Here is a 14,448-nt window from a genome sequence, read left to right on the forward strand (position 1 = left end):
ACTAAGAACGGTGAAGTCAGAAGTGGAACTCAAAGTCTCAAGCAATGAATGTTCTTTCTAATTAATTCCATTCAGCTCTAGTTCAGACCCTGATGTAACATAAAGCTTAGACCTCGCACAGTCTCCAGCCTTCTCTCAACCTCAAAGGAGTGTGTATATGCGACGCAATCCACAGACTGGAATGAAGCAACAGTGACAACATTAGCGGCCAATGATGGATGAAATGACAAATGAACCAGGAGTCGGGGCAGACATCTACGCCCTAAGGGAGAGAGTGAGGTGGGGCTGGAAACTATTTTCTGGCCTTCTCCCGCGTACTGCTCCCAGAGAAGGGACAGGATCCAGCACGCCCGGGATCAGCGGAGCCTCGGCCTCCGAGGTGCAGGAGTGGGACGAGAGCGGTAGGCTGCTTTTTCAGGGAGTGGGGAGAATGGGGAATTGGTGCGGTGGGAATTTCACTGGGGAGAGAACTTCCTGACCCCGGAAGGGTCGGGGGTGGCAGGACCGTCCCGAGAGCGGCGAGGGCGACCTCCTCTTCCTTCTCACAGTCATACATCTTTGTGTGCGTGGATTGTGCAAGGGGCCCTCGAGTCCAGGTCGGGAAGTCCGCCCACCACCCCCTCGCTCCACCGGGACTCCCTCCGGCCGGGACGCCCAAACCCCTCTCCGACAACCCCGAGGGTCTAGAGGTGGTGAGCGGACGAAAGCATCTTCGTGTGTGGACACCCCTCCGGGGCATCCACCCCTCGCCGGGTCTTTGTCCCGTCGGCGGTGGGGTCTCTCCCCGGTTCTCCCGGGGAACCCCTGTCCTGGAGGCCTCGGGGCCCAGGGTCGCCCCAGCTTTGTTCGGTCAGCGGGGCGCAGGGACGCGGACACTTACCGTACACTCCCGCGAGGAAAAGCAAGACCAACGCAGACCTCCACCGCGGAGACTCTTTTGTGCTCCAGCGACGGGCCATAACCACGGCAGATGGAGGGAGCGAGGATGAGATGGAGGAGGAGGAGGAGGAGGAGGAGGAGGAGGAGGAGGAGGAGGAGAAGAAGGAGGAGAAGAAGGAGGAGAAGAAGGAGGAGGAGGAGAAGGAGAAGGAGGAGAAGGAGGAGGAGGAGGAGGAGGAGGAGAAGGAGGAGAAGGAGGAGGAGGAGGAGCTGGGGCCAGACGCCGCCGCCACCGAGCCCCCGGCTGCTCCCTGCGCGCTGCGCGGCGGCGGGAGGGGGAGGGGAGGGGCCACCGCCGTCGCCCGCCCGCGCTCCCTCCCTCCGGCCCTCCCTCCTCAGCACGCCAGCTCCCACCTCCGGCGGCGCGACAGCCCTACGCGGGGCGCTTTCCCCGGGGCAGGGGCAGGCCGAGCGCGCACAGGCGCTGGGAGAGGGGGCGGCGGAAGCGCCGACTCCGGCCTCGCACCGCACAGGCTAGCCGGCGCCGCCACCCGCCAGACGGAGCGCGAGCCGGGACCCGCGCTCATCCGTGCGATCGGCAATCACCTGGCCCGCCTGTCTTGGTTCCCGCCCCGCGTTCAGCCGGTCTTTCCAAGTCTCGGGGACCGTTTCCCCGCGAGTAGTGCCAGAGGAGTAAGGCAGTGCCAATCGATGAGCGAGCACGCGAACGCCGGCCGCTAGGTTCCCGCGAGCTGGGGAGCGGGGCCCCGCAGCGGAGCTCCGCCGCAGTCGGAGGCCTCCTCGCTGCCCCTACGGGTGGTGTGAGGGCAAGTTGGGAGGCTGAGGATGGTTGTGCGTGCGGGGAGAGTGGGTGAACGGCTGCTAGGAACTTGGGAGTTCCTCTCCCCTACCCCTGCTTGCGTCCGCTTACTATCTGCGCAGAGCTCAGGGTGTGTGGGTGCCTTAGTGCTGCCGTCTCCGGCCGGCTTAGTGTGCACGCGTGCTGAGATGCTCGTGCTGGACACCCACGCTCAAGGTGCCCGGCGAGAGTCCAGCAAGCCTAGAGCGCGGTGCTCTTCCAGTCTAGCGTGGAAGCCGCGGGAAGCAGTTTGACTTCGCAGGGTAGGGCGGGATGCGCGGCTGGAGAAGGTGCGGAGGGTGGGGGGCGTGGGGTGTCTCTCTACATTCCCTAATTTCCCTAAGCATCTTCTCCCAATCACAGCGAGTGCGACTCCTTCCCTTGACACTCCGTAGCACTTTCTAGATACTTTTGTAGTGACACTGGCACGTCAGACCTTCCGCCGTGTAGTTTTAAAGTGTTTGTCTATTTTTAAAGTGTCTATACGTCTCCTCTCCCTTACTGATATCATTGGCCTTTACATGCACTCCCCTGGCTATTCATTGAAGACCTACAATGCGCTATGCTGTCTCCTAGACACAGGTTAACTCTTTTTAACCCCCAACAGCCTCGTGAGATAAATAATATTACCCACATTTTATAAATAAGAAAATGAGACTCGGAGAAGTGAAATTACCCCAAACGATACAGCAAATAAATAGTTTGAAACAATTTTTCTCATTCCAAATTCAAGACTGTTTCCCCTGTGTCACAGTTTACTCTGTAGCACAATGCTTAGTGCATAGGAGGTAAATGTTAAATTTTAAGATATACATTTTGAAGGTACAGTTAGGCTTTGCCTCTATCCTCTACCGATTCGTCCCCTTGAAAAAAAAAATTTTTTTTTTTCCAGGAAATGGTATTTCGAAAAAAAAAGCTTATTAGAAAACAATAGAAAATCCAACAATTAATAAATTTTGTATAAGCTGACAAAAAGAAAAAACAAAAAACAATGGAAATCCAAAAAGTGTTTTCCGTTCTCATTGGAGAAGAAGCAGCAGCTTCTTTGTTTTTCATTAAACAGCCAGCAGTTGTCTGTCCTAGTTTTAGGATTCTGGATTCTATTTCATTGTTTCTTTAGACCTTTTTCTAGAAATTGCACTGCCATGATAGCTGTGCGTAGGACAGGACACAAAACGAAGAGAGCCTAGACTGCATCTTCCCCTCTCCACTTTTAGTACCATTCCCATTCAAGGAACAGTATCCCCAAGACAGGGCGCACAGTGTCATCAGTCCCGTGACACATGCATTGACACCCTTCCCACCAACTATACTTGGTCCTCCACCCAGACCTGTCTTCTGGGATGTATCAAGTTCTCAAACTTGTCTCAGGGTCCATTTGAAAACACTTAAAATTTGGCGAGGACTCCAAAGAGCGTTTGTTTATGTAGTTCCTATCTAGGGATATTTACCGTTTAGAAATTAAAACAGAAGTTTAAAATATTTGTAAATTCACTGAAAATAAAATTACAAGTTAACTTCGTTTTACAAAACAAAAGTTGGTGAGAAGTGTGGCATTGTTTCCATCTTTGTAAATCTCCTTGATGTCTGGCTTAATAGAAGACAGCTGGATTCTCATATCTGCTTCTGCATTCAATCTGTTGCAATATGTTGTTTTGGTTGAAGTATATGAAGAGAATTCAGACTCACACAGATACACAATTGGCAAAGGGAAGATTTCATGTCCCTCCCCGGGATTCTCAGATAAAACTTTGAGAACTGTTGATCTAGGTGTCTATCTTAACACCTTTGAAACCTAAGTATTTTGTTTCTCATTGCAAAAAATTAATAAATATCTATTCTAAGGGATTAGAAGAATAGTGCTTCAATGTACACCAGCCAAGGATATTTATGTTGCATGAAGGAACATTTTTATTTATACAAAATCTAATTCTGATAGACTATCCAGACATTTGGTAAGCAACACAGCACAGAATACATATTCAGTATTACCCCTTCTTACCTAATCTATCTAACCTGGCATCTAAGTGTCTACTGGGCTAATATATCAAATAACTTCTACAAAAAAAGCACTTAGAAATTTATAAAAACTGTGTACAGTACTAAGTATCAGTTAACAGTTTTATTGCAGTTGGATTGACGGTTTAGCTTGGCCAGTGTTCCTATCTACACCCTATAAAACATAAAGTGTGCTCCTGAGACTCATATGGTTCTTAATCTGGATCCCTGGATCCACAGATGGGTTTCAAGGGGTCCCTTAATCCTCCTGAAAGTGTATGAAAATTTTGTGCGCATGTCTTCCTATTGGCATAAGTTTCATTATTTTCAGAAGATTCTTAAAGTGTGTGTCAACCATTTTAAAACGTTTAAGAAAGATTAAATGAAGCAACTATTTGAGTTGCTTTTTTTTTTTTAAACATGTATTTATTTTTGAGAGAGAGAGGGGTGGGGAGGGGCAGAGAGAGGGAGACAGAGGATCCGAAGCAGGCTGTGGTCTGTGAGCTGGAGCCGATCGGAGGGCTCAAACCATGAGGTCATGAGGTCATGACCTGAACCAAGAGTCAGCCCTTCAACCGACTGAGCCACCCAGGGGCCCCTGTGTTGCTTCATAATCCTTTTCCAATGGTTCTCAAACTCCTCAAAGGCATGCATTCAGGAGTGGAGAAGTATATAGACTGTTTCTTTTTCCCTTGGCATATTCTGAAAAGGGCCACAGTCCTTCATTTTATGGAGACATGCCCTTAAATAATCCTTTTGTTTTGATTTTAAACTTCTTCTTCCTTATTCGGTTATCACCGTATATAATGGTTTAATTTTCACTCTTGTCACCAATAAAAATTCATTCCTTCTAGTGTAGACCCTGTTCCATTTAGTAGCATTTGAAAATCTCATCAACACTGTGAGGTTAGACTGGGAATTTAAGTCTACCACTCTGAGCATCATCTTTTATTGGAAAGAAAATTGATGATAGTGGTTTTTCTACTTGGCATGCTGCCAGGCAAAGCTAAATCTTTTAACTCCTCCTCAAAGGAATATTATGTTTAAAAAAGAAAAGCAAACTTGATAAACACATATAACTAAAAGGGAAAGAAAAAATTTTCAAATTGAAGTTACATAAATAAGGTATCTTTACAAGCAAATTGTAATTTCCATTGGAGTTGAGTAATACAGGATAGCAAATGAGATCCATCAATCTAGGCGGCTTCTATACCAGTTCCCTAGCACATTTATTGTGGTTATTATTTATTATGTTCTGTGCTCTGACAGCATACCCAGCATTGTACCAAGTAGTCAAAGACATAATCCTGGCTCTAAATTAAATAGCCCCAATCCACATAGATTTAGTTTTGCCCTCGTAAACCTACTTTTTAATTGTAAAACCCAACTGTAGAGCATGCGTGATTTTACAGTGCTAAACATCTCTCTCGTAGACATATGTAGCGGTTGCCCCTACCAAGAAAAAGGAGGGAAGGGGGAATTAACTACAGACATTGGTACTTATAGATACTCTGAGTGTTTTTGTTGTTTAATTGCTAGATTTCCAAATGCATTTAGATGTGTTAATTTTAAGCTCTTCCTATGATTGATTGAGGATGTGAGCTGGAGATGCTCATAGAATAGAATCTTATCCCCTATGAGCCCATCAGAAGTGAATTTGGCAATTGTAATGGCAACACAATGGCTCTTTATAGGCTAATTTCAGACATGTATAAGTTGTTTGTTTATATTTTGCCCATGTCCAAAAAGGATTTGTGATCCCCAGTGTATTTGTAGTAGACTATAGTTGTTAAGAGTGTAGATCTTAAGAGTTTAACAGAGCTGAGTTAACCTTGGTCAAGTAACCCAACCCTTTGTGTCTCTTATTCCCACCTACAAAATCAGGAGAAAAAATGGGGCATCATTAAATTACGTACCTGCCTTAAGTGGGATAATAATAATTGCTAATATATGTTGAGTGCTCATGGTATATTACACATTTCATCCTCAAACAATCCTCTGATGTTGATACTATTATTGACTCCCCCTTTTCAAATGAATAAACAGGCACAGAAAAGTTCAGTAATGTTATCAAGATCACAGATAGTAAATAATCAGTATTTACACTCAGGCAGTCTAACTCCAGAGCATGCCATCTTAATCCTTCTACCATGTTGTATGTAAAGCACTGAATAGAATGCTAGGCACTTAGTAGATACTCAATAAATGGCAGTTACTGTTATTAAACATATAAATGACATAAGCAAAAAAAAATGCTTATTCTCTAATATCATATAATTTAAAATAAAATGTACAGAGAATTTTCTGTCTTCCTTTTATTTCCTGGAAGTAGCTGATAGTACTGTTAGTTTGGTTTAAGTTAGACTTAAGCCTCTTTTAGATTTCTTTTTAAAAAGAAGAGTCATTTTTAAAAAATTTATTTCCTTGAATTTTGGAAAACATCAAGTGAGTATCAGTTAGATGAAGCATAAGTCTGACTTTTTGATGCTTGTACTAATTTTTTTTTTTTTTTTGGTGACCTTGTAGTCATTATTTATAGTTTCCTTTCAAGATCAGAGAACCTTAGGTTGCTTATCGCCCTAATCTTTAGAAAAGATCTATGACAGATTTTTCTGATCCCAAAGAATACATCAAATCATATAAAACTGCTCAGTCATCAGGCCATGAAAACAGAGGTCATTTCTACTAAAGAATAGATTACTCCAGCTTGATCATGAAAAGAATGTTCTCCTTGGAAATACCCAGGCGGGTTTGCATTTTGAATATGTACCAGCTGTGATGGAAAAGAACAGTCTAATCCTTTCGATTCCTGTAGTCCACTGCCTCACTTGCACAGCAGGGGACGTGAAAGAAATAGTGTCAAAAAGCATTTCAGTATAAAAATTTTATTCTCATACCCAATGAAATGAATTAAGTAACTGAAGAAAAGTTAAGCACCTCGGAACATCGTGTCGGTTGGTTCTAGTCACCAAGTCGCTTAACTGCAGCCACCAAAACTTTTTTTCCAGGTCAATTATTAGCTCTGCTTAAGTACTGACACCGCTGAGACGGAAACCCCAATTTATAAATACTCATCTGTACAAAATTTCATGAAATAGTTTTAGCCCTTTCAACGCGGGCCTTAAGGGTAATTACTGGCAATTAGCAAGTGGCGAAACAGCTATGAGGAAGCTGCTTCAGCTGGCCCGTGAATGAGAAAAAGGACAGTCCCAGAGCACATTGTGCTGACTTTGCTGTCTCTGGGTTACATTCCCAGCAGCGCTAACCTTCAGTACTCCAGGGACTAGAATCTGTGGGAATGAGGCTCCTTAGGACATTTTTTTTTTTTTTGCCCTTTTTTTTTTTCATTGCCTCGCACAGGCAGAGCAGAGAGCCAGGCTGCATACCACGCACACTTTTTCTTCCCACTCTCTTCCCCTCTCTGTATTCAGTCAATGATGTCTTCCAGGAAGTCTGTTCTCAGTGATGTTCACCCTCATCAGATCAGTTAACCTGTTCCCTCAGGAGTCTCCTTCTAGCACAGGCTTCAGACCCATTCTGGCGAGCCAGTTCATGGGCACTCCTCATTAACTCAGAAAAAGTGTGTTAAGAATTGAGACACTGGGGCACCTGGGTGGCTCAGTCGGTTGAGCATCCGACTTCGGCTCAGATCATGATCTCATGGTCAGTGAGTTCGAGCCCCGTGTCGGGCTCTGTGCTGGCAGCTCAGAGCCTGGAGCCTGCTTCAGATTCTGTGTCTCCCTCTCTCTCTGACCCTCCCCCCTTTGTGCTCTGTCTCTCTCTGTCTCAAAAATAAATAAACATTAAAAAAAAAAAAAAAAAGAATTGAGACACGGACCCATCTCGGGAAATGGGAGAAGCATTTTGAATCCATGGACTGATGTGCATTTGCTAATCTGAAGAGCAGGACTAGCATATTCAGATTCCCCCATCTTCACTGAGGAAGGTGGATAAAGAAAGGGAGAGAAAGCTCCAGTGAGACAGGGAATTTTGTCTGTTTTGTTCACTACTGTATCCTCAGCACCTAGAAGAAGGCTCATCTCCCAGCGGATGCTCAGGAAACGTGTATTGAGTGAATGAATAAGAGACATGAGGAATGAAATAGATCCCTGGGGAAAAGGAGAAGCAGAGCTGTTAGGGTCCTACAGAGAGAACCTGTGTTTGTTCTGACATCAGTGTCCAAGATGGCCTGAAGAGAAGCCTGCTTGCTTTGGAGCCCAAGCACAATGGAGTGAACCATCGGTTCTTGGGCTTCTAGGAAGAGCCAGCAGACCTCACTGCAAGATGAAGAACCTATCGCCTTGTGTGCCGATATTCAAGATAGTTCTCAAAGAGGTTTTAAAAAACTATTCTGGTGTTTAAGTTCTAGTTTTGAACATTGTCTAAAATTTCCAGTATATGACAGGTTAAGTGGATTTTTTTAAATGTTTATTCATTTTTGAGAGAGAGAGCCTGAGCCAGGGAGAGGCAGAGAGAGAGGGGAGCAGCCGACAGCAGTGGGCCCGACGCGGAGCTCGAACTCAAGAACTGCAAGATCATGATCTGAGCCAAAGTCGGACACTGAACCGACTGAGGCACCCAGGTGCCCCTAAATGGATTTTTAGTGGTCTCAACTGGCCTTATAAGATCTGTAAGTTGGGCACTACTGATTTTATTGATTATTAACGAGACCTTTGTTCTCTAACCCTGCAGAAACCCTCAGAAGACTTTTCAAAACCTTCTTCAGAAAGCTGTAAACTAACACCTGTCTATGAAGTTAAGCGGAGTTAATCAGTCTAAGAGGTGATGAAATCAGTGCCCAATGTGAAGTCAGGATCAGAGGGCAAAGAAGAGAACCCAGACAGCCAGACCTTTGCAGTATGAATTCAAGATTTATTCAATAGATCATGAATTGCTGGGTCCTCAGTCACTCCCAATTTAAAACGTAAGTACAGGGATGCCTGGCTGGCTCGGTTGATAAAGCTGCAACTTTTGATCTCAGGGTTGTAAGTTCGAGCCCTGCACTGGGTATAGAGATAACTGAATAAATAAATAAAATAAAATCTTTAAAATGTAAGTACAAAGAGCACTTTCCACTTCCAAATTCAAAAGGAAGTTATCTTTTTTTACGTATCATTTGCTATTTTCAATATTCTCTCCGTTACTATGAATTTGCTAAAGTTGGTCGTTAGGCAAAATAAAATCAGTTCTCTAAGAACTAGAATCTTGTTGGGATTTTAATAATAACTCATTTATATTTTTGAATCCTTGAAATATGCTAAAGATTGTAAAATGTGGAAGTTTACATTGCCAAACTCAATCACCTAACGGTGGGGGTTCTCTATCTGGCTAGTCATTGCAGATACAAGGGATATTATAATCTAGTGGGGAAACAGATATCCCAATAAATATAAACAACACTCATTCATTAAGCAAGTATTTATTGAGCACCTAATATGTGCCAGTCATTTTTTTTTTTTTTTTTTTTTAAGATGCTGGGCCTGCTTGGTGAACAAACGTGGTACCTGCCACGGTAGAGGTGCACACACATAAGATATACCACAGGGGAGAGTTAGAGAGGTCCTCATGGAGAAAAAACACTTGCTTTGAGAAAGGAAGCCTTAGTGTGAGAACGATAATAAAAAAGGAGGTAGGCCAGGGTTGACAGAAAAGCATTCCAGGCAGAAGAACATCAAGTAGAAATGGGAGAGTTAGATGCAATATGGGAATGTAAGTAGTTTGGTATTGCTGACTTAAAAGTGTGTGTGTGTGTGTGTGTGTGTGTGTGTGTGTGTGTGTGTGTGTTGGGGGTAGGGAGGAAATAAATATAATCATAAATCATAAGGGGTCTTAAATGGCTGCAAATATGTGTAGATTTTATTCTGTAAGATGCAGGATGTGGGGAGTCATGAACAAACTGTGAGCAATGGAGTCCTGTTCCATTTCCGATGGAGCCTGGAATGGGACAGGGAGGGAATTTGGGGACCAGTTGGGAGGATATCAGAGCAGGGAGGAATGAGGCAGAGTGGTGAGTGCTCACCGGCCATAGGAATGGGGAGTTGTTAGCTCAATCAACAGTTGTTTGGAAGATGAGAATCCATGCTTTGTAGTCTCAGCATCTGGATGGCAGCATCTTTCCACATAATGAGGAATATGGGAGAGGGAGTGAGGTGGGCAGAAGAGGACTGAGAAAATGGGGAGTATAACTTTGGACCAGCACATTCAGATGGAGAAGTCCAATAAGCAGTTGGATACACTGTAGATCCCAGAGGAGAGCAATGGGCTCCAGATGGAAAACTACCAGCACTGATAAGATTACTTTTGGCGAAGATGGGTTTTCCCACAGCTAATAGGAAAAGCATCAGCATTCAGGGAATAGAGGTAGTAGAGGGAAAACAAATGGCCAGAGGGTAGGAGGAGATGCAGAAAAGCCGATGTCACAGAAACCAAGCACAGAGAATGTTAAGAACAAAGGAGGGGCAAAGAACATAGATGCCAAAGAGCTCAAGTAATAAAAGGTCAAGACCTGAAAAGGAATGAATAGAATCGGCTGCAAGAAAGTCCAATGTACATTTCTGAAGCCTTCTACAGATAACTGTTTGGCCTTGAATTTAGATCAAAGATGAATTCTGGATGATCTATATTTTTTTTTTCTTGCTTCATCCAGCATTTTAGCATTTCCCTGCCTCAGACTTTATGTCACAGTATTAATCCATTTTAAGTTCAAATTTAAAAACTTCCAAGTTCAGCACTGGCCCTGGACGTGACGTTGAAGTACCCAGTTTGTCTTCCTCATGCAGTATTTCCTTGTTTGGTTATGTCCCCTCTTCCTTCCCAGCCTTGCTCACATTTTCTTCCTCTGACCTCAGACTCCTGACATGTTCATGCTTTCCAACCCTCACCTTTTCTGCATCAGAAATAATTCTCGAGAAACACCTTCATAAGTGAATCCATGTTGAAGTCAAATATGGTTTCTCTCCCAGGAGGACAAGTTCAAGGGAGAAAACATTAAACATCTGTAGTACACATTTCAGGGTGGAATGTCAGTGGATGGCGGAGAGATTTGGGGCCTGGGAAGTTTTCCCAATGCTCCTCTCAGGTGACCTCTTAACACAAGGCTATCCTTGCCTGAGGTATCCAGGGCATCCTTGCCTTGGGTACCCAGCCCAAGATATGGCTGTGCAAGAATGCCCAATTTTTCCTCCTGGAACCATACTAAACCTTTAGAAGTTTAAAGGTCACAAACATTTATTATATCAGTAATGTTCTTTTTGGAAATTATATTTTTGGCTGATAGTATTTCAATGTACTTAGTTGCTAACATAATAGCCAAAGAACACATACACTTTATCTTGTTTACTGCCAATTACTCTGTCACTATTTTGCTCAGAGCTATTGGAATAACTTCAAATGTGGTTTGGGACAGACAGGTTCAACTCTGCAGAGGCCATGTGTCCATGTCCACTGAATCAGCTGCTTCCTGTTGAGTTTTTAAAAGCAATATTAATGACTGGCTTTTGTACAGCCAAGTAGCTTGATCATGCTTTTAATTTAATTCAGTTTTTAAGGAAAGGGAAACAATCTCATTCATCATTTTTTTTTAAGATTCCGTTTATGTGTGTGGCCTAGATATTGCATTTCCTGCAAGGGTCTCTGCTGAGGTTCTTTGATTGGAAATAAAGAATGGCTCCGTGAGTGAAAAATTTTATTGTTCTGCACTTTGTTTCTAAAAGCAAAGGTAAATGGCAAGAGGATTTGCCTGTTCGGACATGCAATGGAAAACGAGATTAACTTTTTCTCAGTGTATCATTTACAATGTGTTCTGCTTTCATGGGTATGTTTGTCTCTCATGTAAATTAGTTATGCTCTTAATCCTCTATTTACACTTCAGCCTGAGGGAACACGGTTCCTAATAAACACATGGTGTAAAAGTATTCTTTTACCAAAAGAGAGGAGGAAGTGGAACTGCCCAAGCATATTCTCACCAGCAAAGGCCCAAGTACCAGAGGCCTGTGTGGGTCCTGGCCAGAGTTCAGTGACAAGCCCCCAGGGGCCGGAAGCAGGAGATTAGCGAGGTCTTCTGTTTAGATTCCATTTGTGTTGTGTAAGAAACTGAAGGAAAATCTCTAGCACATCCCTTAATGGTCTGACTAGAATAAATTGGGTGAACTGATATTAACTATAGTATTTAAGGAAAAGCACTCTCTAAGAAATAGAAGCATTACTCAATGATGAGAAACTTATCATCAGAAAAGAGAGCCAGGCATAGACATGTCAGAATAAAAATAATCTACTCAGGACCTGGTGTGATTTTATTTTCTCTGAGGTGCTGTCAAGGACCATTAAATAGAGGAGGCATTTATAGAATCATAAGCCTGTCAGAGCTGAAAGGGTCATTTCTAGTCCAATCTCCTAATTTTACAGGTGAGAAAACTCAGGCCCATTTGTACAAGGGTACTAATACTCTGTGAATTCTGCTAGAGGACAGGCATTCTGGGAGAAATGGGGAACCAGAACTAGACCTCACACTTGGGGGGAAGGGGGCAAGAAAGAGGGACTGCCTTCCAAAAGCAAAGCCCAATCTCATGAAAAAAGCATGGCATATGCAACCAAGGATACAGCACCCAAGAGAAAGTCTTATCCTGGATGAGTATCCTCAGCTAGGAGGGCTGGGGCAGCAGGATCATTCTGGCAGCTGGACAGCACGTACGATAGCACGGAGGTGGTAATGGCAGGCCAGCAGTTGGGATTGGGAAATCTAAGCGGGTAGCGGATCCTGAGCCGGTAACTTGGACCTTGGCGACGCAGCCACCCGCGCGCACGTGCTCGCTGGGGCCACCTGCGCCCCGAGCCTCAGTCTGCGCTCGGCGCTGGGGGTTCATCTCCAGTTCAGACACAGGTGTCCCATCCTGCCCTGGAAAGAAGGGAAGTCTAACAAGAGCCAAACAGGGCTCCAGTCTCAGAAAGATACCTAACTAGGGGGCCGGTTCGGCTAAAAATGTAGAATCAGCCTTGAATTGGACTGGATGTTCAAGATGGGTATTTGCAGCCCTGGGGCAAGAGAGATTCCTACCACCAGGGCACAGGGTGGAGCTGATAGAAGCCAAGTAGACAGATGGTGTGTTCCAAGATGCTAGGATAGAACTCCCTAAGTTCCTCTCAAGGAAAAGATTTTTCTAAGCATCTCTAGTATGTGGAAATCCAGTGGTTCCAACTGCGAGGAGAAGAGGGCTTCAAGTCCCATGAAAATACAGATGAGATGGCACACATCCAGGGTGCTATGGCTGTAGCAGTCCCATGAAAATACATTCAGTCACTTCCAGCATTGCGGACCCAACTTCATTTGGAATACTTTTGTGCATTATCAGTTTACTTTTCACATTTAATTGATGAATCTGGTCTAGGGATTTAACCCTCGCAATTCTCACATATAACTGATATTATTAGCAACATAGGGATGGAAACATAGAAAAAAACTTGCCCTTTCCTTCCTCATTAATAATACTGATTGTTCTCATGGATGAATTTAATAATAGAGCTTTGAATTGTGGCTCTTGCTTTTGTTACCAGCAAAAAGAGGAAAATGACGAACACTATAATTGGAATTGCATGCAACATTTCAAGAGAGTGGGATAATTTCTGTTACTTAAGAATTGGTATTGGGGCACCTGGGTGGCTCAGTTGGTTAAGCGTTCGACCTCGACTCAGGTCATGATCTCACGGTCCGTGAGTTCCAGCCCCGCGTGTGGCACTGTGCTGACAGCTCAGAGCCTGGAGCCTGCCTCTGATTCTGTGTCTCCCTCTCTCTCTGACCCTCCCCGTTCATGCTCTGTCTCTCTCTGTCTCAAAAATAAATAAACATTAAAAAAAAAAATTAAAAAGAATTGGTATTACTCAGTTCAGCCTTTACTGAGGCTGTCAACTTGGCTAGGTCATGGTACCAGAATGTTTGGTCAAACACAAGTCTAGATGTTGCCTTGAGGGTGTTTTTTGTATGTATTAAACATCTAAGTCTGTAAACTTTGACAAAAGCAGATTATTTTCTGTAATGGTGGGCCTTGTCCAATCAGTTGAAGGCATTAAGAGCAAAGACAGATTTCTTGAAAAAGGAATTTTCTTCAAGACTGCAACAGAGGAACCCTGCATGAGTTTTCATTTTGCCGCCCTAGGGAATTTGGACCTCAACATCAGTTCTTGCCTGGATTTTTAGCCTGTGGGTCTGCTCTACAGATTTTGGACTTGCCAGCCCCCCACAGTCACATGAGACAATTGCTTAAAATAAATATCTAGCAAGCTAGCTATCCTATTAATTCACTGTCTCAGGAGAACCTTGACTACAGTCCATGAAATGCAGAAAACCTTAAATACCTCAGGTAGCTAGCTTGGTGTGCTTAGGCAAGTAGAGTTTGCATTCTCTAAAAATGTTGTCAGGAAAACAACACATCTCAATACATTGAACTTCAATTTCCCACGTCAAGACTTGATTAGTTTTCTGCAAATTTGACTCGCAATAAATCTTGCATCTGACAAATCTTTGCCATGTTTCCTTTTCGGGTCTCTCCAAGCCAAGTTTTAGTAGTGACATGTGGAAATATCTAAGAGACCATGGCAAATAGGATAATGTGAGAATTTGAAGGGCACTTTGATGAGCAGCCTAGATCATCATGAATTCACTGTTGCCAAGCACTGATTTTTATTTTTATTTTTATTTTTATTTTTTAATTTTTTTATTT

General features: G+C 43.8%; 1 protein-coding gene and 1 long non-coding RNA gene across 3 annotated transcripts in view; one reads left to right on the forward strand and one right to left on the reverse strand.

Annotated features, from left to right (window-relative positions):
• LRP12 (LDL receptor related protein 12) overlaps positions 1–1,027 on the reverse strand; it is a 74,125-nt gene extending 73,098 nt beyond the window's left edge. Inside the window, exon 1 of one of the 2 annotated variants that reach the window (XM_019467884.2) lies at positions 881–1,027. In XM_019467884.2, coding sequence (XP_019323429.2) covers positions 881–959 — 79 coding nt within the window. In that variant the 5' untranslated portion in view covers positions 960–1,027. The remainder of the gene's footprint in view (positions 1–880) is intronic. The other variant, XM_019467883.2, reaches the window with a different exon arrangement.
• Positions 1,028–1,631: 604 nt separating this feature from the next.
• The window catches only part of LOC109277950 (uncharacterized), a 208,381-nt gene continuing 195,564 nt past the window's right edge, over positions 1,632–14,448 (forward strand). Inside the window, exons 1-2 of the long non-coding RNA XR_008420086.1 lie at positions 1,632–2,001; positions 8,429–8,660. This is a non-coding gene — a long non-coding RNA (uncharacterized LOC109277950). The remainder of the gene's footprint in view (positions 2,002–8,428; positions 8,661–14,448) is intronic.

The sequence above is a fragment of the Panthera pardus genome, unplaced genomic scaffold, assembly GCF_024362965.1.
Source record: "Panthera pardus isolate Hobbes unplaced genomic scaffold, ASM2436296v1 HiC_scaffold_7, whole genome shotgun sequence".
Lineage (NCBI taxonomy): Eukaryota > Metazoa > Chordata > Mammalia > Carnivora > Felidae > Panthera > Panthera pardus.